Below are 26194 nucleotides of genomic sequence, written 5' to 3' on the forward strand. Positions count from 1 at the left end.
GCTCGAGGTGCCGGTGGCCCACGGGCCCGTCTTGAGGCTGGCAGGGAGCAGCGTTTCCCGAGCGCGCAGCCTTTCCGCGGGGGTCGCGGCGGGGCCGGCGCTGCGCGGGGCGGTGCGAGGGGAGCCGGTGGCCGCGGGGCCGGGGCGGGGCCGGGGCGGTGCGCGGCGGGGCGCGGTGCAGGGCAGCCGCGGGCACACGTGGCTCAGCCCCCCAAAAAGGCGCTCCCCGGCGGCAGGAGAGGGCAGTTCGTCTCTCGGTCCCCCCAGAGCCACCGCCGGTCCGCTCCGTCCAGCCGTCGGTGGGTGCCGGTGCCAGCGGCCGCGCTTGGCTGCGAAGCGGCGGCTCCCGCCCCCTGCGGAGTCAGTCCCGGGTCCGGGGCGGCCCTACCTGCCGGCACGATGAACCTCACCGCCGAGAGCCACCGCATCCCGCTGAGCGACGGCAACAGCATCCCGCTCTTGGGGCTGGGCACCTACGCCGACCCCCAGAAAGTAAGTCCGGGGGCGCCGGGACGCCCCTCGCCGCTGGCGGGGGCAGGTGCCGGCAGCCCTCGCTGCAGCCCCCCGAGCTGCGGCTACCCTCTTCCTTTCCTCCCGTCCCGGCTACTTCTCTCTTTGCTCCCCTCCCCGTGAGAAGTTAAAGACCCGGCTCTACCGTGAGCAGTGCAGGCAGTGCGCGGCACGCAGATGAGGAAAGGTGGGAAGAAATAAGAAAAAAAATCCCGCCCAGCTTGCGGTGTGCTGCAGCTGCCACTGTCGCCCACCGCCCCGCGCCGCTGGGAGCACGGGCAGGGGCGCGGGGGACCTGGAGTCGCGACGCTGCCCGGGTCGGGAAGGGATAGGACCCCCGGAGCCAGGAGGGACGGTGCCGTCGGCTCCCCTGCCTTGCCCCCTGCGCCCAGGGTAGATAAAATGAGGGATTTCTGACCGTCTTGCGGCTGTCCCCGATACTTTCCAAGTAATGTTCCTGAAACAAAGACTCAAATTCCTGCATCCTGATTCCTGCGGCTCCCACAGCTGACTGCCAGCGGCCAAACCACTCAAATATTCTGCATCCTTCGGTTTTGCGCCGGGCAGGCATCCCGTCTGACCGTGCCGGTCGGCTGGCCCCGTGGAGACTGGGGAAGCACACCTGATGCTTCTTCCCTCTGCGGACCTGGGGGCGCAAAGGTAATTCAGTAGCCACTGCCTTTTAAAGCTCTCCTAAACTGCCAGATCTTTCATCAGTTCTTTTTGTTTGTTTGAAGAGTTGGAAAAGAGGGATCGTGGCCAGAACCCTTCTTGTGTAATAGCTGCGATGCAATATGTGTGTATGACTCCACATATCACAAGGTATTTAAAAGTACCTTTTAAAGAGAACACTTGATTAAAGCCATTTACCAACCACTAAATGTACCACGGTGCTTCAATAACGGTGTCGAATCTTCAACAAACACTACTGCAGGCAGTGCATGAGTGATGCAGAAAGAGTGTAAGACGTCCCCAGGACTGCAGATCTCACTGGTTAATGATGCTGGCTTACATGGGGAGAATTAATAGGAATTCATGACTTCAGAGCATTGTCCCCCAGATCTCTAAACTTTCAGGAGATATTTTCAGCTAGTGCATTTTTTGAATAATGGTTAGTGAGACAAAATTAAGGTCTCTAACAGGAGCTTTGATATAGCAAAACAGAATGTTGCATAATTCAGTGTCAAAATAGCCCTGAGTGAACTTGAAGCATCTTTTCCCGGACGTGTACATCATGCCCGCAGCCCTCACGTTGCAATTTTTGCCCTAGTTTTAAGAAAAATGCAGCTACCAGCACGAGAGCTCCTACCTTGCTGCACTTCCCGCCGGCAGCCCGAAATAGCCGTGGCCCAATACTGTGGCATCAGGCAGAGTGCCCGGAGTGGCAAGTAACCTGATGGAGCTGAGAGGGGAGCTGGATGGGATTCCCCTTACGGAGGCAGCTTCTCGGTACTGCTGTTACCCTGCTAAGAATTCATTCTGCAGGAATTCAGCTGTCCCGAAATCAACAGAGCAACAGATCTGCTTCTTTCCCTCCCCCATCCTGCAAAATCCTGATGCTTCCTTCCTTTGCCCTCCCATGGTTCGAGGTGTATGGCGAGCCTTTGCATGGAGAGCCAAAATGATTAATTTTTAGGTAGGGCTGGTTTTCAGCCGAATCAGCCCCAGGTTCTGGCTTTTTGCTTTTCACATATACGTCCTTTGTTTTCTGCTAACAGAAGGTAGGGAAGACAGGATAATGCAAGCAGGGCAGGCATTGCTACGGCAACTCCGATTTAGAGCAATTGAAGCCGCTGTGTAACTGTACCCTCAGTGGGGATGGGTGCACATATCCAACCACCTTTTCTCCTTCCCCTTGCGTTTTCCGAGCTCTTTCTACATGATAAAAATGTTAGAAAGTTATGGGTGGGAGGAGGAGCTGAGAAGAGGTAGAGAAAATAGCAGTGATAAGGCACTTGCCACAGTCTCATTTCCGCAGAAGACCAGGTGAAACAATGTGTATTTTATCTGGCGGGGCTCGGCTGGAGCTTTACGCTAGGATTACGGCTGCTATTTGAGTCGAAGAACTTGTAACACAGAGCAGCTGGCGAGACGCAGCGGCAACGGCGTGCTGTGGGATTTGTTGCAGAATTGTGCCGCTGGCCGGTGATGGGGCAGGATGTTTAAATAGGTTATGGCTTAAAATTTGCCCGTTTCAAAAAGGCTCCTTTGCTGATAAGGGCGGTGGAGGCTTCTGTCAGGTCCTTGCTGTGGCAGCGGAGTGCTGCTTGGCTGGGACAAGCTGCTTTGCCGAGTGCTGACTTGTGCCTGGTGCAACTTCCACCGGGATGCCTGGCGAGGTGTCCGTCCTTTTCCTCCTGCCTCAACCGCTGAGAGGCTTTGTGGCAACCCAGGACCGTTTCAAGGTTTATCTTAAGGAGTGAGGCTATAAACTAGCGCTGACACGTTTCCCTTAAAATGCTTGACTACAGCCTTTTGTGGCTGCATTGCTTAAGAATCAGCATCTGAGCCACCCATTCTCCAGCGGTGGGGGTAGGCAGCTGGTGGTAGCGACGGCTCAAGCCAGCCCCAGCACTCTATTTCTGCTCATGAGTCAGATCCCTGCAACTTCTAGTTATTTTGTGCCTTGATAAAAAAAAAAAAAATACAGAGCCATTCATTTGTCAGATTATTCATCTTGCTCTTGGAGGCAGGTTTTTGATTTTATGCTAGTTTGTTGTTTTGATTTTTTTTTCCCCCAAAGATTATTCACCCTGGCACCTTCATGTCAGAGCAGCTTGTCCAAAACAAATCTGTTTTCTCAGTGTCAGGCTGGAGCCCAGTAGCTCGTAATGAGCCTGGAGTGTTCTTCCTGAAGTGCAGGAATGTGCTCGCTGGTTAAGCCAACCAGGCAGATCTAGTTAGCCATGGAACAGGGAAATCTGCTTCTCCAGCAGTCGGTTAGAAGAAAACAAAGGCAGGAGGCCAGCTTTCACGTTTCAGGCTTTGTCTGTATAAACTGAACAGTAGTGTCTTCAAAACTGAAATGTGTCAGCAGCTTGCCTTGCTCATCTTAAATAACTTAATTGTTCTCCCAAAGACGACTTTGGGAGATAAGTCATGCTTCTCTGGTTGTGAAATACTCAACAAAAAATACATCAATCCCCCTGCACAAATTTACTGACTCAAAGTAGTGTATCACACAACAGGAGCAGAGCTGGACCACTGTGGAAAAGGTCTGTTTGATAATCAGACTAATTTTAATTGAATACTCTTTCCCCCTAGATGTAAGAGAGCTTCTCTTCTGACTTGGTAGAGGTTGGGATGACAATTCAGCTAATTCTTTGAGGCTGAAAAGTACAATGCTGGGGGTTTCTTTTTGCTTTACTCCCCTACCACAGCAAGAAAGTACAGTGAATCCACTGGCTATCAGTTCATCTGCTAACAGGAAGAAAGGAATCTTCACTGGGTCACAGAATAGAATTAGCCATAAGCTTTGGTTATTTATCAAGAGAAGCACTTTGTGTTTTTTACAGGTTTAATTGGTTTTTCCTGTCCTTATTTTAAAATAAAGGAATGTAATAATTGCATAACTATTAAGCTTAATTTTCTTTTGCAGACAGATTTCAGTGTGTTGAAATTGGTTTTGCATTCTCCTTCAAGGAAGGAAACATATGATTTTTATTAGATTCTTGCCTACATAAAAAATTAGGCTGTTTATGCTACCAAGGATGGACTCAAGTGAAAAAGTAGAAATCTCAGTCACTGATTTCTCCCCCTGTTCTCTTTTCCCTTCCCCAAATATTCCTTCTCCTCATGGGTTTGGGTGGGAACCACAGTGGGAACTATGAATCAGGACTACCAATGCACTCCAGACAGCTTTAAAATTTGAGGCCAGTTGTACCTCTGTTTGGCTCTGTGGAGCCTTCTGGCAAAGCCCTGCAAGTGCAGGAGTGGCTCTGCCAAAGCTCCAGCAGATGCACCGTGTCCAGCTCCCCCTCCCTGAGGGCCCCCAAGCCGTTGACCCAATTCTCCAGGGTATTAAATAGATGGGGGGGGGAGGGGGGGGGGAGGGAGAGGGCAGCCCCACAAGGGAGAATGGTAGAGGAGGACAGGCCCCTGGATGAGCCCCAGGCATTGCCCTGTGCTACAGCAGAACCAGATGAGTCCATGGCAGGCTCCCATCACCTCCCAGCACTGATTCTTAGCTCCAAGCACAGCCCATGGAGTGGTACTGGTACCCATCTGGAAGCAGAGGAAGTGTGGGGATGAGCAGTCTTAAAGGGGAAAGGTGCTAAAAACACTCTTAAATCCTGGAAATCCTATGCCTCGTTAAAACTGCACTTAAGCCTGCTTCACTTTATAACTCATCCCTGTCAACATAGCTAAGATCATCAGTCCAGTGTCTCCACATAAATACTTGCTGTTTCCCTGGAAGGTCAAGGGGCCTTGGCCACAGCTCCTCTCCTGCCTTCCTGTTTTGACTAAGGGAGGACAGGGCTTGGAGAGAAGGTTGTAGCAACCGCACTGTACACAGGCGCTGCCTCTGAAACATAAGATTGGGCAAAGTGCTCAAGAATAGCACTGGGTGAGGGCTGTTGGCAAGTTGCAACTTAGCTAAAAATGAGGTTCCGAGGTAGCCAAATCCATTCATAAATTGGAAGCAGTTTTGTGGAATAGTTTCAGGCAAAACAAATGGCAAAGCATTTCATTTTGGGCACTGGCAGTACAAGCTGAGGAATCAAAGAATTATTAAAGCTCTTGGAGGTAGCAGTTGCCTTTCCTTGAATAGCCTGCTGGTAAGGGAATCCACATGGGCGGTGGGAAACCAGTCCTCCTCTCAGCCTCTGGGGATTAAATTCATATCAGACAGCTCAGGGAAATAACATGATTGTGGGGTAGGTGATAGCTAGAGAGAGGCAAGAAGAAACACGCACAGGCTGGAGCAGGAGGAGCACCCTCCCCATGGGAAAGCACACTGCCCACCAGCCCCACAGCACTGGATGCTGAAGAACTTGGTATGGCATCCAGCCAGGAGGAAGAGAGACCCATTCCCCCAAATCTTTAACTACCACAAAGTAACCCTTGTGAGTGCCCAGTCAGTCTGGGTTTTGTTTAAGAAGAAATTGCTGGTTTGAATCAGGGAGAGGAAAAGTTCATCCAGGGCTCCCAGATCCAGTCTGAATGACCAAGTTAAAAAAATCTGGTTTGGATAAGTAAAAACACTGTTTTGGCACCCTGAATTACTTTTTACACCCAAGCTAGAAGCTGAACAGAGTAATTTTTCATTGTACAGGTCTAACAGCCTCTAATGCTCTCATAGGATCATTTATGCCAAAAAGCTCCTCGCACAAGGATGTGCATGCTCAAACTTTTTCAATCATTCTTAACGGTGTTGGCTTCACCCCTGCTGCAGGCTGCCTGCCTTTGGAGCTGCCATAGCCTGCTGTAAAGTCAAAAGAGGTAATAAGTGATTTGTCCCCATGATGGGATCTGGATCTCTGAGCTGCAGTAAGGAATTACACATGACTTAATCCCTCCTGTTTTCCTCCTGGAAAGCCATCACTGGCTTCTGAAACACGACTGGCTGAAGACAGCAATGATTTCAGGTGACTTGGAAAGAAAGTCACCTGGCCTGACCCAAAGCTACAAAATAAATCATGTATTGAGCATTCCAGGGAGATCTCTGCAGACACTGTTAAGCTTAAAGGCTTCCACTTCTTGATTTCTTACCTATAAATTTCTTCTACACTGACTCAGACAACTTTCTTCCTCCTGAGGTAAACTTGGCTTCTGGATTTTTTCTTGAAAGAGATGAGAGAGGCAGTGACAAGCACAGGACCTGTTCTAACATCCAAGTGTTCTGGCAGCCTTGTCTTAGTTCCCATGACATTCTATTAAAATAAATATGTGAAGAATATACCTCAGTCCTTTTAATGTAAATGATTACACATGAATATATGTTTGAACTCAGCAAGTATGAAGTTAGCTCTCTAATGAAGTGATCTTTAGGAACCTACATGAAATTACCACAGGTGTAGGCCAGGGAATTATTTTTTTCAGAGGTAAAATATTTAGAACCCAATTTGAACAGAGCTGGGGGAGTCAGCTGGGATATTTGGTTACAAAGCCTGTTATTTATGCCTTGAATTTAAGAAGTAAATAAAAATCCTGAAACTTTTTTTTAAGTTATGGGGCTACATGTCCTAACAAGCATTTCCAAAATACATTGTGTCCCTTCACAGTCCATTCTGGTAACCACCACTAGCTGTCTCAAGCTCTTTGCTTTTTAAGCAGCAGTATTATCTCATGCAGTACTAGTTCTTCTTGTCTTCAGGGAGTGCTTTGGAGCAGTGGAGCCACGGCTGGCAGACACGTAGCAACAGGAGGTCTCTCAGAGTTGGGATTTCTGAGATGTTTCAGAGTGTAGCCTCATATTCCCTCGGTCTCTGAGGATATCCTGAAATCATACGTCCAAGTGGAGACTTGTACACCTGAGTCAGGGGTGAAGGGAAGGAGATACATTACTGCAGACCAGAAAGACAACTGTGCCTGATCTGCTACATGTGCTGGAGGGCTCCTTGCCTGTTAGTCAACTCTTAGCCTAGCCTTCACACTGAACAACATTTATCCTGAAACCCAATATCTGCAGCCAGATTGCTCAAGGAGTTGTGACTCAGTTAGTTTTGTGCTTGAAGGACTAAAACACACTGAGGCAATTTTGCTTGCACAGACTGCAGATGGCATGCCTTTCCTTCAGTGGCTGGCATCCTGGTGTTGAGTGATGCCCTCACAGATCAATTGCTCAGATTTTATTCCTTAACTAAGTCAATTACTGGCAAGAACCAGTTGCCAAGAGCAGATAAAGGCAGGATTTCTTGATATTTGGTGCCTAGATGCCTTGAGGAGGTGCAGCAGTGGGCATCAGTTTTTAGCAGGCAACAGACCAACTTGGCTCTTGGGCAAGAGCTTGTGTGAGGAGTCAAGAAACTGCAGTGATTGGGCTCTAGTACTGCCTTAATTCATCCCTGCTGTTTGCTACAGAGGTGGCAAATATACCTGGGAGTAAGTGGTTTCACACATGAAAGAGTGCTTTCACAGATCAAACAACTTATAACAAATAGGTGGTGATACACACTAGAAGGTTAAACTAAATCAAAAGGGTCTCAGAACAAGCTCCGATTTCATCAATGACTTTTGCTAAAAGCTTACTGTTGTGCGACACATTTTAAAATTACCTTTCTTATATGCTTAAGTGGCATGTCTACTACCTCTGATTTATCTTACATTCTCCTTTTTTCCTCAACCATACAACTTTTCTGTTCTGCCACTGGAGCAGTCTTCCTCCATTTCTTTCAACAGGTGCCTTCAACACTTCCTTCTTCATGTTTAGCCTTGACCTCTCCTCTGCCTGCAACTGCCTCTTGATGCCTCAGTTCCTGCAAGCTCCCTGTAATCTTGTGTTATACAATGGAACATTTTTGGCTTGCATAAATGTAAGATTGCATCTTTACCTCATTAAGAAAGGAAGCCTAAGTCATATAATTGGAAAAATCAGGTAATTAGAAGAGGTAGATGTTTTTTTTCCCAAAATGTGGCAGACTCAGAAACTCCTAGCTATTGTATAAGAACTGTACTTTAACAAGACTTTAAATTTGGATTTGATAAAATGACTTACCACACTCTGTCAACCTGGAGGAAAGACTATTGCATGCAACTTTCTTGGAGACACATGCTTTGCTCCTAATATTTTGATTTGCACAAAACCCATGGTTCTAAGACATTGATGAATTTACAAAATACTTTTTTTTCCCTCCATGTATCTTCTCTGATGAAATCTCTGTGATTCTTCATTTCCATGAAACATGAAGTTTAATAGAAAACAAATTGATAGTATTACTAATCTCTACTTTGTGCTAATGGCTTCTGTTTCCAGTTGTGAACACAATTAGTGTCTAATCATGTGTAAGAGATTAAAAGCTGCATTTACTGAAGCCGTCGACATATGAAATTCCTAATGAAGAGGAGCCCAGCCTTGTAGATGAGTGTGGATGAAAGACTAACTTTCTAGCTACACAGTTCATTAACCAAGGGAGGACTTCTGAGCAAAATGGGCACAAAATTGTTGGTCCTGGATAACTGTGAATTTTTTAGTTTGCTGTAAGGAGCAGATTGTGCTCAGAACTTCTTCCCCTCCCAATGGCCACCCCAGCATGCCTAAAACGAAAACCCTTGTTCTTAAAATGATTGTATCTCTAACCTATGATGACATCTCAGCTACTACATTAAAACATTTTCAGACTGCTCCAGGACCAAGAGAGGTATCCACACACAGAGCTGAGGACTTGCACTAATGAATCCATTGACAGCCAGATAATTGCCAGGCCTCGTGCAGTGATGCCTGCCTAATCCAAGCAGAGGGGCTGGCTCTTGCAGTCACCCTGGCACTGTGTCATTTGGCTCCCAAACGTGGTACCAACACAGGCAGACTTGGACACAGCAAAAACACTCCACAGGAAAATGCTCCCCTGACAAGGGGGCCTTTAGGAGGTGACAACTTTGTCTGGCAGTTGGGAAAACCTTTGGATGGTGGATATCAGGTACCAAAATAATCCACCAAACTATGTGTCTGTCTGTGACACAGGGTAGAATCGTGTCTGTCCAGATGAAAAACTAATAGAGGGTTAATCCAGATAAGCTTTTAGGACAGTAGCACTACTCAAAAACCAGTCACAGGGATGCTTATTTGAAAAATAACCAGAGAACAGACCTTTTCCATTACATAGCTGTGTGCTGCAGTGACAAGCACTAGCTGTTCCACTATACCCCTCTTCCAAAAACTACAAAGTGAGCTGTTACCAGTGCAATAATACTAAGCCAAATATTGACATCCAGAAAATAGTACTTTTCTGCTTCTCTTTTCCTATGGCTTTCTAAATATGATGGGTTTATTTAAAGCCTGCTCAAAAGCCACAGTGAAAGCCATTCTATCTAAATAAAAGTTAAGAAGATTGTTTAATGGAAGATGAGACAGGGAATCACTGGTATTGTTGATGAGGGGAAAAACTGAACCCCTACAAGTGAGTAATCAGGATTACCACAGCTGGAAGATACGCTTTTTGGCAAGAACATTTGGAGCCCAATTTTCCAGGCAAAGCTCCATTTTTAAAATGTCCCTGACTGACTCTATACATTAAATATGGCTGTGCACTCCTATGTGTCCCTGATTCCCCACAGTTCTCCAAAAAACAGTGTAAGCATGTTCTTGCAGCTCATGTGGGAAGCTAACATCTGGATTGTCTCTTTGGTTGACCTAGGAGGCCAGATTTGTCAAAACTTGAAAGCACTGTGCAGAAAATGCCTCTCTGGGCTTCAAAGCCAACTCTTGTTGGTTCAGCTAACTAGGTGGTGGAATTCCCCAAGTTTTACATTTGCCTTTGCAAACACTTCTTCAAACTGGTGCCAGAAACTTCTCCCCTTTAACTCTAGGGGATAAAGCACAAGAGCTACTGGCAACCTTTTCTTCCCTTTTATTGCACAAGCTGGTGCTTTATCTTCCACTTGCACCTCACACATCCCTGTGATTGCATTGCTTGTCTGAAGGGTATTTTGATAGCACCCACCCTCCCAGATAGATCCATGCTTTCCAGATCCAGCCAGCTGGCTGTTGTGTCCTCCAGCTCTTCAGGAAACTTTCCCAGTCCACCCCACTACCATTGTGAGCACACGGACCCAGGTACGCACATCATATTCTTGTTCACTTTAATCCTTCTGCTGCCAGAAGTAAGGTAAGCTCTTTAGCTTCACCTTGCATTAACTGACTTTGCATCGGGTGATAAGTTGCAGTGTTCCTAAAACTGCAGATTCTGCAATCAAGTGTTAAAAATAACTCCAGAACCCTCTGCAAGCTACAATAATAAGGCTTTCCTGAAGACAGTTTTGGCTAAATCCTAGAATAACAATTTCACAGGAATTCTAGAAATGCTAGATCTGCAGTTATGCCATCTAATTTCTGTTGTATGGACAAACTCCATGCTTGAGGCCACTGATAGAGCAGCAAGGTGGAGGAGAAAGCCACCTCTTTTTCACCTTCATTCATGGTGTGACACAAGGCCACAAGTGACACCATTCCTCCCATCTTCTCTGCACATATTTGCTGTCCTCCATCTTCCAAGTCAACACAGTACATAACTTAATGCAAAGTTCTGGGCTGGCACAGTAGCTTGTGGCTCTTAGCTGTGTTCTCCATTCCCAGCTCTACCTGCTTTTGCAGAGAACCCTTTGCTGGGTTTTGCTTCCTGGGTGGTGGCTGCCAATACTTCCGGGGGATGAAAGCCAGATTTTCCTGTGTACAAGAGAGAGAGGGATGTGCTGGCGGTTGCATTTTCCAAGAAAGAGGTGTACAGTACAGCTTCTCTTTTACAAGATTAAACAATTCTAAGAATGTACCCTTGTGTGGCTCATATCCTCTGGCTTTGTAAACTCAACCTGTGCTTTCCTGCAGGGCCTTCAGTACACATGCTTTCTATGCTCTGTTCCTAACATCTTAAGCCAATCCTTTTTGCCAGTTTGTCCAGAAAACAGGCAAATGAAAATAAGCAACTGGGCTTCTAGAAACTTGCATAAGAATCTGTGTGTGAGTGCCGAGCTCTGATGAAGGAGGCTCTGAGCCCAGGAATGTACCTACTTTCTCCTTCCTGTATTTAGCTGACTAAGATTCCTAAACAGCGGCTCCACATCCTAAATTATAGGTTTGGACTGGAGCACTTGGCCTATGGTTTGGATGTCTTGTGTAATTCTGCTGCAGCTAAACTCAGATTTTTCCAGAAGATGGCCCTGTGTCTCCTAACACTTCAGGCTTTCCCCCCTCAGGATCATTATTCCCAGCTGAGAGACTGCAAAGCATTCCATTCAAGAGGTGAGATGTTCAGGACTAAGGTAAAGGGCTTCTTCCCTCAAGTGCTGCTTACACTGGTGCAACTCTGTAAAAGCTGCTCCTGTAAAACAGGGCAGAGCAGAATCTGGGAGCCTGAGTCAGACTGTTTTCCTTTACCATACACACTAGTAAAGAATAAATAATAATACTGATGTTAAGACATAAAAGCAGTGACTACAGTAGCAGTTCACATGGTTTTGTGAGATTATAATCTACTGCCAATGTGTCCCGTTAGCTTTGTCTTTGGAGATAACCCTCTTAGTCAGCTGGAGAGCCAGTGGAAACATGATGAGAAAAAGATGCTATAGAAAAAACAAAATAATTGGAGGGCCACTGAACTGTGACACTAAATAACAGTAATAAGTCAGACAACCACTAACACTGCTGAGCAAATGCTGTTCTACTTGAGTGGGAAGAGAAAACTCATGGGTATGCCTGGACAAAAATATTGTCCTGTGGCTTGGTCATGTGCACTCACAAGCAAAACTGAAGCTGAACCATTTGCGATGGTAGGGAGAATAGTTTTTGACAAAATAGGATGTGATGGGAAGTGTCTGGAATAAACATTAAAAATTAGGAAAGTTTATGGTCTCAGAGGAAAAAGAGAGCAGATCCTTTCAGACAGACAGAATTGATGAAGCACATTGCTTTTTCAGACTCACAGAAAGTGGTAACTGGCCAATTGGCTACTTCATCCGTGGAGAAGGGGCCAAACTGCTGCTTCCTTTCTTTCAGCGAAGGTGCATATCTGAGTCTGCTCCCCCAGCCCTTCTGTTGGATTTATTTATCATGGAGCCTGAAGGAAACAGATACCAGTTAAACCTGTCATGCATGACGGTAAATCAGACGGTTTACAAATTATTGATTGATAGAGGGAATAATTGTGTCTCTTGTTTCCTTAAACTTTATGACCTTAAAAATAACACACATGCTATTGAAGAAATGTATTAGTGATTGAACAAGTCCTCCAAGTCAAGCAAACAGTTATTCTTTTATCATATAATGTGCAATAAATGTAATATGGTTCTTTGGCACAAATTAGTGACTGTCTGCAAAAGCACTGAAGATAAATATCTGACTCCCAGTGCACAAGTGGTCATAAAACTCCAGTTTTAAAACAAGTCCTTGATCAAAGTAGCATAGTTGCAAGGCATGGTGATTAGAAGCTGAAACATTAATTATGGCAAAGGATCAAGAACACTTCTTATCTACTCTTAAATAAAAAGTAATGAAGAAGCAGAGATTTGTCTTAAGGCCAAAGCTAGGGAGTCCTGAATTACTACTAACAAAGCACAAAGGTTTAATGACACAGAGACATTTCAGTATTTGTACTACTCTAAAAGTGAGCCCTGCTCATTCAGGAATGGTGCAAGAATAAAACTGTCTGAAATGAGCAGGCAGAACAGGCAATTGCAGTTTAGGTAATGTACTGAAGGAAGGAGGGGGAAGAGTTTTAGGGTTCTGAGTAGAATAAAGTCAAACAGCCTGGGAGGTCAGCCTGTTCCATCAGCTGCTGTGATACATGGTGCCAACCCTTATACAACATAGACACATTGCAAATTTCTATCTGCACATAAATAAAAGTTGGTTTTCAGTTGGTAACCTTTGATCTGGTCACTGCTGAAGACCAATGAAAGACAGAAGAGATTTAAACATCTCAGACTGAGCAGTGAAATAGAAAGATCCAGGTTTGTGCCTTCTCTGATGGAAAGATAGGTGATCTGAGTCACCCAACTTTGCTACGGTCTGTCAGGAAACAATGGAATAAGACACGACACCTAAAGTAACACTTCTAAAAAGTGGCAATACCACAATATTACTAGCCTGTGCAACTCATCAGCACAGTTTACCACAGCCCATTACTGCAGGAGTTGGAAGGATTAAATATGTGAAATGCCAGAAATGATAGTTTCTCCATTAGAATGAAAATAAACATATGGTATAAAGTTTCCAGACTCACAGATGTCTCAGACCTTCAGCTGGGATGGTTCAATAGAGGCAATATTTTCCAAAACTGTTCCCTAGATTGCTTTGCATTTTTATATGAAGCACCTTAGACCAGAATCTGTCAGAACTACTATACCACATCAGATGAAATGGACTAGTGCAATAAAAACATATATATACATAATGTAAACCCATCTCCGGCCATTGGTAATCAAGACCTGATCCAAAAAAAGCCACCCCCAACCCCTAAAGAATAAGGTTATTCCATGAGATGGAGGAGGTTATTTGTACAGATGTAAATCCCATGTAAAAAATTAAGAAATTCACAGAAGTTCAGCATTAACACAAGTCAACTGATTCAGCCAAAAGCATATGCAGTAACTGCAAGCATTTTCCTCTATTCTGCCCTCCTTCCATGCCTGAAACTGTGCTGCTCCCTTACACGTGAGACTCTTTCCTCACATATTCCTTCTGCTTTTCTTTCTGACCAAACTGGCCCTGGTGACTGAGAAAACTCAATAATCAACATTTCCTTGCCTGGTAGAGTTTAGTTTACAGCATCAGGAAACAACTGGGTTGTTCATGCAATCTCTCAAGAGTGTGAAGAGAGGAAATTCTAGTACTGGGTTTACTTCCCATTTTGAGTCTGTTCAACAAATGGAAAAAATAAAAAAAAAAATTATTCGAAATCTATATCATGGTGATGCATCATTGTCCTTTAAATGCACTGCTTTCACAGACTTGAATGGTAAAAATCAAACAGGCTGAAGAAATCTAGAAGACACACTGTTTGCAAAATCAAGTTTCAGAGAGAAAAAACACTGATAGCCCTGTTGGAAATACACTTGTCTTTCAGATAACTAATAATCACTTACGCTTGAGCTCCCCAGACCTTTCAGCTGAGCCCTGCTGCTTTGTGCCAGTCAGCCTGAGCTGTGCCACTGTGGCTTCAACTTCGTGTGGCTCATTGCTGGGGCAGAGGTCTGAGGTTACTGTCATCAGTCACCGCAGGCTTGTAATACTTGTGGCAGAGCTTTCATCCTGATGCCTCTCTCAAATCCTCTCCTGCAGGTTCAGGCAGGGACAAAGCAGAGAACATGTTGGAGGTTGTCATTGCTCCATGCCTCACACTTCTGTAACGCTGCCCAGCATGCCCCGAGTGAAAAGTAGCCATTGAATGTGCCTGAAAAGCTGGCAGCTGCCATGGCCTTCCTTACATCCCACCAACAACCAGGAAAGGGCCCTGGCAGGGGCTGAGGGTGCTTTTGGGAGGCTTCCACAATGAAAGCAGCAAAGCACTGAAACAAGTGTTGCATTGTCTTCCTCAATTAAGCACACAGTATTGCATCATCACTGCTGTAAATACTCTGGAGTGCCAAATTGTGCTGTTTTGCTTCTAGGCCCTCATTCAGGTCTGTAATAAATCAGGGCACGTGTGAGCGGCTTTGCATTTTAAGTAACCTTTAGGCACTGCGTGCTGGAGCAGAAAGTTCCTCCCAAGCCCAAACAGAAGCTGGTCCATTTTGTGTCCCTCAGAGTCAGCCAAGATGGGCCACTGAGTAAGCAGGCTGGAATATGGTCCCATTATCCCAGAATGATCTGTCACCAGCCTACAATTCTGGGACTTAAAGATATCCCCAGTCCTTCAAAGCAGTCCTTCAAAGACTTTTCTTTCATGAACATGGAAGGGAAGATCAATGTCCTTAATCATTGAAGCATCCGACAGCAGTTATGAGCTTCACACCTTCTAGTTCAGCAGGTGGTGGAACAGAAGCTATTTCTTTCATGACAAACTCATGGAAAGCCAGGCCAGTGGCAGCTGTAAAAAGACAGCTAGGAGAGAGAGGAGAGCTATTGCTATGGTAAAAAAATGGTCCTTCCCAACAATACTTACTGCCAATCCTTCTTCTCTTCTTCCCTTGGCATTGTCAAAACCAACAAATTTGAATCATACCATCTCTCAAAATCTTCATACCATCTAATTTCCAGACACCTCTGGCATCTGTTTTCTTCACAGGAGAAGCAGTGTGGTCTTGGCCCTGCACTTAGATAGCAAAATCCAACTCTTGCTACTTATTGTTGACAGACAGCAGCACAGCAGAGTAGTTTGACTTGCCCTACCTCAGTTTTTCTTAAAGTGAATCAGATGTCCCTGTTGGAGCAGAGCAATGACCATGAAAAGGATGTGAGAATAACATTGCTGCACACTCTTGGCCACCACCACTGAGAGCTGCTCTCTCATTATAAAAACTTTAGGAACTGTAAGTTGTTTTCAGTACAATTTTAGTGACCAAATAATTTCAGTAACCAGTTTTTTGCTTAGTTTGGCCCACATGTAATTTTGCTTGCCACACTGGCTAATGGAAAATTTGGAAAATATGACTGTTCTGAATAAACAAGCTTACTCTGAATTTTGACAATGATGAGCAAACATAAATGCAGCACACATACGAAAGTGTCACTTATTAGGAGGTTTCTTGGGCTCATCTTAAACTGAAGCAGTAAAATATATATAAATATACACAAAAGCAACTACTGTTTCTTAACCATAGAGTAAAGCAGCTGCTCAGAACTGGGAATACCAGTAGATAGTCCTGATCTTCAGATTGTGATACCAATAATGTTAAGTTGACCTGAGGACAAAGAAGTCAAATCCAAATTCCTGCACTGCTGCAAGGTCCAAGCTATTCAAACAGCCTCTGATCAGCAGGTGGTTGACCAACTCTGCTCAACCAAAAAGTCATCTTTCCCTTGAGTAAGTAATTTTATCAAATGGCTGTTGTAGGAAAGCCCTTGCTGTCTAGATAAGGAATTCTGAAATTATTTTCGTATCAAATGCATTCGATTCTACTTCCTGTGGACACTAGTATTCTCTCTTTCACAGAGACAGTGAGACAATTTTTTGCTTTGCTGCCTTTTCCCAGTCTAATCCCACATGCTCAACAGTTTTGAGAAAGAAGGCACAGCACTTTTTCATTTGGAAGCTGGAACGTGGTTGCCTGGGGAAGTAAGGGATGGTCACCAAGGAGGAATTACACCACAAATCTTAAGCATATCTCAGGGACTCTCTAGCTCTGAAGGAGAGGTAAGCAGTAGGCTGATCCTGTGTTGGTTCTTTTCCTTCTCCCATCAGACTCCCAAAGGCTCCTGTCTGGAGGCGGTGAAGATTGCCATCGATGCCGGCTACCGCCACATCGACGGTGCCTTTGTCTACTTCAATGAGCATGAAGTGGGACAAGCCATCCGGGAGAAGATTGCTGAAGGGAAGATCAAGCGAGAAGACATCTTTTACTGTGGCAAGGTGAGAACCTGCACTCAGATTATTTACACTAAATCCAGGATTTCCGTGAATGGTCTTTCTTAAGAATGCCAGCAGTGAACATCTGGAATGCTTCCTTCCAGATCCAACATCCTTTATTTTTCTTTCCTAGCATTTCCAGAATGCTGCAGATCTTTATGAAGACTGGGTTTGCTGTGAGGCACAGGAATCACAGTTGTTCTCTGATTAAATCTCTGATAGCAGTGGGAACCACGCAACATCCCTTCTGCTTAGTATTGTAGGCACCTGCAAGTCAAAAGCACAGCTACATTCAGCCTAAAGTGCTGCCTAACCTGTTACTGTGCCACATGTTGTGTTGTCACTCTTAGAGCCCCAGCTGAACAATGATCCTGCAACTGAGCTATTTTCTGTTAGAGCAATTCCCTGCACAGGTTTGCCATGAGGTTGCACAATGAAAGGGGTGGGAGCAAGCACGTGCATACCAATGTCTGTGTGTAGAACAGCAAGTGCCTATATGGGTACTACTGCCAGAAAGTTATTCACCAAGCTACACCCTTGGTTACTGTATCACCTGTCATTAAAAAATGTTAGGATGGTGAATCAACTTACTTGGAGACAAGATGTCATTACACTTCTGTTCTAGAGCAATGAGGCTGGAGTGATTGTATAAAATAGCTCATGCATTAAGTCTGAACTCTAAGACTTGATTCTCTCCTAAAAGAATGAAATCCCTTCTTCTAGGATGTGTCTGACAAAAGCTGTCACAATTATGATGAATTACCCCAGGTATAAGAGACTTCATTGCACATTGCAGAATAAAGACTGATGGTGCCTGTCCAGTTTCTAAGAGAGTTTACAGCCTCAAATAGTCCTTCCTGCAGTGCTTCTTTGAACATACCAGCCTAATATTTTCCCTTTCTCCTTTCCCAAACAAGAACGTAATCCACAATTACTCAACAGACTTGAAAATAAATATCACTGTTCCTAGAGTGAAAGATCCCATGGGACGAGATGCCTGGCTCACTGTGAGCAATTTTGTTAACTTCTATGATCTGGGAAAACTAAGCTTCAGATTGGATAGTTTGCAGACCAAGTGGATTTTCAGCAGCTATAGACCAATTTCCAAGTACAGCAATTTCCAATCTGTAAAATATGCACCACTTTTACAAGTCTCCTGCTTGGTTTTACTGATAACATCCTTGCCATTCATTCTGAGAAAAGCCTCACGTTCTCAAATTCTCTCCTTTATCAGGGGAATTTCTCGGTCTCTCATATGCCAAATATGTTGATTTGGATCAGAGAACATATTTGGTTTCAACAGTTTTATAGTTTCATTACTGTGAATTATCAGTCATATTACAAGTCACAACCACCAAGTTGTGCCAAAAGGTTAGAACCAGATGTCCTAACAATTTTGAGTATTTTAATTTTCTCAACTGCTTCCCTGCAGTTTATTTGCCCATATTAACCTTTAGACTCTGTGAAAGCACACCTCCTGGTAACATTTCCAAGCTTCCTTTATTTATTAAGCCTTTCTGTATTCAGTTGTATGATCTGATAACCAGATGATTTTCATGGTCTATAATCACTACTTAAACACTGAGTCATTTGGAAAACAGTAGGTCCTGCAAGCCACAGGGCTGCAACACACAGTACCACAGCAGCCAATGCCTGTGCTCTCAGCCTGCCGCGTGTCTGAGAGGTGATACACACATGTATTTCTCTCACAACTGTGTCCTGTTTGTGCTTGACAAAATGTCAGCTGCTCAGGGTGATAGTCCATTATAACATTTCTACAATCTTTGAAAGGGTTGAAAGGCATAAATGGAAAATACTCTGCAACTGATTCGATCCATCGCAATCTAGGATTTTCACAGGTTTCAAAGCTCTCACAGGATCCCTGAACTTCCCAGAAGGAGTGGATCTCCCTTGCCTTATGTATCTTTAGTTCAATGTACCTCACAAACTTAGGTATATCTTACAAGCTACAGGCAAATCTCAACGCAGTAGGTACTTCAGGCACTACAGAAGTTAGCTATGTCTTCTGCCTTACTGACATCAGAAGTACTGGGAATTCCCAAGAACCTTCAGACTCAAGCCCCTGGAGCAGATGTTTCCTTAAGCAAAGATGCTGCAGATGGAAGGCTGATCCATCAGCAGGGACTGATGAGAGCAGCCCTGCTGAGTGGCAGCATTACTGGAGCAGTGACCCGGTGTGATCGCGCTGCATCTGCCAGTTGAAATCATCAGCACTTGCACTTGGCTCTCGCTGCTGGCTGCTTGATCAGGCACAGCAGCTCAGCATCCAGAAATTTTAGAGGTTTTATATCAACTGCCAACATCTCACTTGGCTTATACAGCAAGACCTTTTTGGTCTCCTCTTTCATCCCAGGATATTTCTTTCATTAAACTAGAAGTAACATTTCCAGGAAATGTGGTGTCCTAAAATGCCAAAGCCAGCTGGCAGCTTTGACTGCTTAAACATGGGTTCTACTTAGGTAGATAATACAATAAGTTGTACAAATCATGAAAACAGTTATGAAACTCTCAAGTTCCCATGGTATCAACGTATTGACATAGCACAAATATTTTCTGTTTTTAAAGGCTGGTTCTTCAGAACCTCTGCAGTCTTCAGAGAGAAGTATGTTCACTGGCAAATGCTGAGCTCAATAGAACTGGGCTAGAAAGGGCACTCAGAAAAACTACTTCTAGGCAATATATCTCAGGTTACCAAATTTCTAAAACACAGTAACAAACTGGATGTGAAGGGTCTACAAAATCAGTTCCTTACTTAAATACAAGTTAAGCTCATTTTGCATGTACAATGCTAAAAAAAAAAACCACATAGACCAAAGGCTTTCAGTAAATTCAGGGGACCAACTTTAAACTCTTGAGAACAGGACCTTGGTCCCCTTTCTGTAGTACACCTTAGCCTCTGACCACTGTCTGCTGATCATAAACTCTTCACATCTTGCAGCATACAGTTGAGAAAGGCCTAGTAGGAATTTCCAGGTGTTTTGGCTTGTCACCTTAAGGCAGCTGTCCTGCTCTCAGTACAACTTAAAATGTCTTTCCTTCTGCAGGCAGAACTGAGCAGATTGTTTTCCCAGGGAATAACTTCAACATAGTTTAAAAACTAAACAAGAATCCAAGATAACTTAAAACTTACACAGGCTATGCTCTTTAACACCTATAACCAACATCTTCTCCTATAAATCATAATTCAAGTTTTGTGTCTATTCCATACCTTGGCATCCAGTGGCTATCAGCTTTGGCGGCAGAACTGACTAGACAATGACCATACCAGCAAACAGCAGCCAACCGAAGTTGGAAAACAAAAACCTCAACGTGACTCCACACAGTTTTGCAAGTTGAAAGAAAAAAAAAAGAAAAAAAAAGAAGAAAAGAAAATAGCCGAACTTATTGTGTGCATTCAAATGTCACTTTAAACCTTCTATTGTGTGTTAATTCTGCTGCAGTTAAAATCGACAAAACCCAATCGGTTTACAAAGAGCTTCTGGTTACTAATTACCACACTGTGGTTTTATCCTTGTAAGAGACTTTCATCAGCAGAGTTCAGTTGGAGATAGTGCTGAACACTCACCAGCTAAGCACACTCCGTAGCAACCTCGGGGCATAACCCTGAGAGGAAGCAGTTTGCATTAAAGAGGTACAGAAGACTCAGCTTTAACTACTCACACCTGCATTAAAGTGACTAAACACAAACACATCTTCCAGACTGGGGATTAAGAGAAAACTTCCCTATGTCAGGCAGTGTCTCAGGCTCCACAACCACAGGAGAAAACCAGAAGATTCTCTTAGTGCTGGGTGCTTGGATGTTCAATAGCTAACTCACACTATCCAACTTCTGCCTTCAAGCATAAAACTGACCACAGATTCCTCTGTGGCAACAAAGTTTCTCAGTGAAAGCATATGCTTGGAAAACAAAAGGAATCTGACTATGCTAATTAAGCCAGAGTTTGCAACATACTCAGCTCAGAAGAACCTGTATTGTAATAAAAAAATACATAATGGCCTTACTAGGTCAAGACTTCATTAGTCCTGGGCAAGAGTTCCTGTTTTAACCTCTGCACCTGGCTCTGACAGAAGGCAAGGTAAGGCCCTCACCTCTGCCTTGAAGGCATGGAGACCACGATGTCTTTGCACTCTGCATAATGGGCTCTGTCAGAAGGACAGGAGGGAGGGACTGTGCATTGGGGGGCTTCAGCTGGTTCACTGTTCTTCCTGGCACCCCAAAAAAGCCTGTGCTTGCCTCCCCAGCTGTGGAATACCTGCCACCCCCCAGAGCTGGTGCGTCCCACGCTGGAGAAAACCCTGAAGATCCTGCAGCTGGACTATGTTGACCTCTACATTATTGAGCTGCCAATGGCTTTCAAGGTAAAAAGAAAAAAAAGTGCATCAACGTAGCTTGAACCAAGGTCTCCATCTAGCATATTCCTTGCAGCTTCCAACCTATGTTGCCAATATCATTTTGGGCAGATAACATATGTATTTTAATATATACTGTATACATGTATTTCTGTTCACTGACCACCCAAAAAGAGGCTTATAGGTGATGTGAGAACAGGCCAGGAGAGATGTTGCTTGGAGTCTTTCTGCTGGAAGGACAGGTCTCCCAACTGCGGTTGAGCAGTTCTTACTCTGAAAAATTACCACAGCTGAGCAGTACATGTGTCTGAATCCCCTCTGAGCCATGAGCAGAGAGTCACTGGAGGAAAGGGGCCATACAAAGCAGCAACAGGCCAGGGGGAAAGTTCAGAGGGGGAGAGGGAAAAGTAAAAAAGCCACCAAGTTTGGCTTCCTTAACTCTGTCCCAAATTGAAGCTGCTGGGCAAATTGTGGTTAAGATCTTAATCTCCATAACTGCAGTGCTCAGCTTCACTAGATCCCAGCGGTGCCAAGCATGGGTTGCCCATCTCTCACTTTAAAATGTTCAATTCTGATATTCCCTCATACTGATGGCTCTGGGCAACTTGTAGGCAAAACCTTTGAATGCAGGGAGCTCACATCGCAGTTGCGTGCCTCCCTCTTTCAAGTCCACAAACTTTCTGTTTTCACAGGTATTTGTACCTTGCTTTACAATTTCCCCCCACAAGTACATGATATAAAGGCAAATGAAATTAAGAGAATGATATTCAAAACATTTAAGTGGCTTTGAACTAATTAAATCCTTCTTCTAAGAGAGAATAGGCAATTAGTTGGTTAATTGTTTCTGAACAAGGTTTGAGCTCTAAACTGGCCTATTTTTGCAAGAAAGGTAGATCTCTGATTAATAAAATTGTGTTTTGCTGCAGAGTCCAAATTACCAGAACTATCAGATAGGAAGCAATTTACCAATGAGGCTATCACATTACACTTGCAGACCACTTTTTCCCCTGAGGAGGCCATATCCCATTAAGACCTGCATAGGAGTAACCAGACTCTGATATTAAAATTTTATTTATACAGTCACATGTATGGAATCCTTTTGGGTACATTTTTGAAAATTTCCCACCACTAGCAATTTCCTGTTTCCTTTTTCTTGTGTTTGTATTCTTTAGTAGTTCATTCTCCCACATAGTGAAGGTCATTGTCTCACAATATAAAGATATAGACATCTGGCTTTAAAGTAATGTACATCTGACTCCCTGAGGCTTGTATCAACAATCTTGAGTAGTTAAAGGAGTAGAAGAGCTAGACTTTCATTCATGTTTCTCATGAGAGGAGAGAAAAAAATAACTCACTTTCTTCCTGAAAAATATACACTTTTCTGTGTCAAATGCAAAATGAAAAAATCTCATCCTTTTGCAGTGGTAACAGGTTTCCTTTCTTTGCTCCTTCTCTCACAAATACACCCATCCTGCCTGTGATGCTTGCCATTGTTGAGGAGCATACAGGTGCAACTCTAAGAAACTCCTGCTCCCCTCTAGTCTGCAAACATTGGTGCTTTCCTTCCCAGAAGTCTAGCAAAAGAAGTATCTGGTTGGAAGCAGTGATGTACGTAAGACAGAACTTACAGTACCACCCTGAAAACAGTAAGAAACATGTCCCTGCAGAGCCCAGCCAGCAATTTGTCACAGGGCTTTCAGGCAGGGTAAGAGGACTAAGGTTTCAAAGAGCACTCAGCAAAGTCCCACTGCTTTTCAACAGGTCAAGAATGGCCACCAAGTGGGGTGAAATTATTCTCTGATCTACCAACATTAGCCTACACCTCCCTGTGTAGATTCTCCGTTCAGAACTTTTGTGGTCTTTAGCCTTCCTGCCTTTAGGCCCCAGCAGTGTTACTCACCTTCTCCACCCTAGCACTGCAGTAACCATCAGGAACAGTTCTCCAGGCCATGAGCTCTCCCTCTGCCTGAGGAGCTCATATGCAGCAGGTACTTTAGGGGTGAAAAAACAGCAAGTTTTTTAGGGGACTCTTCTCAGGTGTCTGATTCATCAAGTAGACATCAACTTGTGCACTTAGTGATCTACAAATCCATCCCAGGAGTGATTCTGTCATCTGACAAGAAAGCAGATATTTTAGTGTTACACTGAACAAGCATCATCTAAGTATCTTGTAATTTTAAAATAACACAAAACAGATCATTTGCATCACTGTTTGACTTCCTGTTGCCCTTCTATTTATAGGACAGGCATTTACAGGTTGTTAAAATTGCTTTCTTGAGAAAGCCTGCTTGTCAAAGACCATTTTATAAAAGCAAGGAGATGTGCAGACTTGTCTTTCTGCATGTGTTAGTAAGAAAATTATTATAATGGGAGCAGGACTTTTCCTCTCAGTGGCTAACAGCTGCAGGGTTTTATACTGTCAAATAAGCTGCCTGGTATCTTTTGGAGTGCCTCCAACTTCAGACATGACATGACAACATGTGATCCTGCATAATGGTAGTGACTGCACAGTGCTGCCACACTGATTTCAATGCTCATGCAGCAGCATGGTAACAAGTCACCTTTCATCCAGTGTAAAACACAAGGCTGACTCCAAGAGAACTGCAAGACAAGACATCAGCATGTCTAGGATGACTGGTATGGTGTAGTTCATGAGAACCCAGAGCTAAAATACATGACCAACTTCTGAAAGTCCTTTTCTGTAACCATCACTCTGTCACCACCAATACACTGCCTTTCTTTCAGCACTTTATTCATCTACAAGCAGTTCTTCCATTCAGATTCCCTTTCATAAAAAGATAGCTTGGTAGAGAAAGTTTTAAAGTTACTAAAAAGTTTTAAACAGAGAAAGTTTTGTCTGGAGACTATTGAGCAGAGACAACTGCACTTCAACACCTTGCAGGTTCTCTGCAGGTAGGAAAAAGAATTGATTACTGTAGAAATCCACAGTAGTTTGCACCACATCTCAGTCAAGAAAAGTTCATCTTCAATCACCTTCATCCTGACTTGGTTAATTTTTAAAACACAAATGAAGAGGAAAATGGGAGGATGGTAAATTAGCTGATATAATTGCTGCCTGTTGACTACTGTAAAGAAAAAGTTGAATAGAAGTTAGTGAATTAGAAATGAGACAGAGTAAAAACGTCCTGAATTCAGATCCATTTGCTAAAATTAAACACATCCAACTGTTTAATATGTTGAACTTGCAGTCCTTGGAAAGTCTGCTGGGGCATCATGGGATGAATGGTTTGTTCCAAAATACCATGGGGATGGTTTTACAAATAAAGCTTTCCCACCTCACATTATGATGGCAAACACTTTGCCTTCTAATAGAAAAAAAAATGTACCCAACAGCCACCTACCTCCTTCTAGTCAAGATATTTGTTCCAGAAAGACAGAGCAACAAAAGCAACAAGTTGTTTTTGTGGAATTCTCTGAGGAAAATCAGCACATTTGGAGGAGAGAGGCTTATGCCTGTAACTGAGACCTTGGCCCTCTGAAATCTGAGGGTGTGTTTTCCTTAGGCTCACTTTTCCCATTAAATGCCTTGGATTTGAACTCGTCTGAATTGGGAGGTGATAGTTACTGATCATATTAGTCACAGCTGCATGTTCCCAAGGAGTTACCACATCAACATCTTGTACCCAGGCCTTTGAAATGTAGCAGTTTGAAGTCAGATCAAATGTCAAACATCACTGAAGAGTTTTTGCTCAAAAAAAAAAAAAAAAAAAAAAGAAAAAGAAAAACCAAACCACAGCAAAACACAAAAGTGAAATTCTGATCAGGCTCAAGGGAGAGAGGTGTTAATGTATTGCCTGCAACAGCAGTGAACTGACCAGCAAATAAAAGAAAGCTGTGCTTGTGAGATAACAGCTCATAAATCATCTCTGAATCCTACAGAGTATAGAGATTGGAAGAAAGAGTTTCTAGTGCCCACAGATAGATGGATAATGTACTTATGAAGTTAGCTATGCCCATAGCCCTTTACTGCTAGTAGCTCTTGGACTCTCCAGCTGTTGGGGAGAGTACCAGCTTAGTCCAACTCCCAAGTGCCTAGGACACAAGCAGGAGGCAAGGGAAGGGCCCAAAAGAAGAGGGAAGAAGTGGAAGAGAATATAGGCTGGTACTCTAACCCAGCCCTTTGGAAGGAGTTGAGTATTTTGGATGCCATAACATAAAGGTCAAAAGTTTACTGAAAAACAAGGCCATCGAGGAAGACCTGAGTGTACTTTCATGTGACAACTCAAGAGTGTATCCAAGGACGATCTAGCAGACGAGGATGTGGTAAGCCCAGCATGAATGACCTGCTGAACTTAGGGTGTTTCAGAAAACTATTCATTTTTTTGTTGTTGTTGTTTATTAGTAGAAACAGAGTCTGTGAAAAAATTTTTGCTCTAAGGAGTCAAAGATTTTTTTTTAAGCACAGCAGTATGGTTTTACTTTTCAGCCTGGAGATGCACTCTACCCAAAAGATGAAAATGGAAAATTTATCTACCATGAGACAGACTTATGTGCCACTTGGGAGGTAAGCAAGCACAACATCCATCCATATATGCTTTCAACCCACAGATACTAATTCTCATTTTTACTTGTGGTTTTCATAAACATAACTGAAGCAAATTGCCAAGGTAAATTGATCTAATTCTACAAGCTCCATGGATAAATTTTACTTCTATGCTTAAGCTTGTTTATTTTTGTTGTCATTTAATTATTTTAATAACAAAACATTGTTGAAACATCAGACATCCATATTCCCTCTTTAAGAGGGTGCACTCTACATTTACTACTTGAAGCTTTTATCATTAGGTTTTTACCAATCCTTCCCCTTTATCAGATCTTCACAGATCGAGAAAGTTGGAGCCCTCAGAAGAGACTAGGTCATCTTGAAAAAAAATTAAATCTTCGAACTTGCAGAAAAAAACCAACAGATTTTGCCCTAAAGCTCACCATAAAACAAGCCCCAATCAACCAAAAAAACCCTATTAAAAACCACCCCTCCATAAAAAAAAAGCAACATCTTCCCACTCATAACCCCAGAAAAACAAAGCCCAAGACCTTGCCATCACTTGCCATTAGAACAAGTTCACTCACTTCCAAATTTACTTATCAGATGGGAACACGAGACTTTTCTGGTAAGAAAAGTTGGAGGGAAG

The 26194-nt window shown here is 43.7% G+C and overlaps 1 protein-coding gene across 2 annotated transcripts in view; it reads left to right on the plus strand.

Moving 5' to 3' along the window:
- Positions 1-399: 399 nt before the first annotated feature.
- The window catches only part of AKR1D1 (aldo-keto reductase family 1 member D1), a 34294-nt gene continuing 8499 nt past the window's right edge, over positions 400-26194 (plus strand). For both annotated transcript variants that reach the window (XM_062490966.1, XM_062490967.1), the window contains exons 1-4: positions 400-492; positions 16506-16673; positions 20934-21050; positions 25489-25566. In XM_062490966.1, the coding sequence (XP_062346950.1) occupies positions 400-492; positions 16506-16673; positions 20934-21050; positions 25489-25566 (456 nt within the window). The remainder of the gene's footprint in view (positions 493-16505; positions 16674-20933; positions 21051-25488; positions 25567-26194) is intronic.

Source organism: Cinclus cinclus, chromosome 4 (assembly GCF_963662255.1).
Source record: "Cinclus cinclus chromosome 4, bCinCin1.1, whole genome shotgun sequence".
Lineage (NCBI taxonomy): Eukaryota > Metazoa > Chordata > Aves > Passeriformes > Cinclidae > Cinclus > Cinclus cinclus.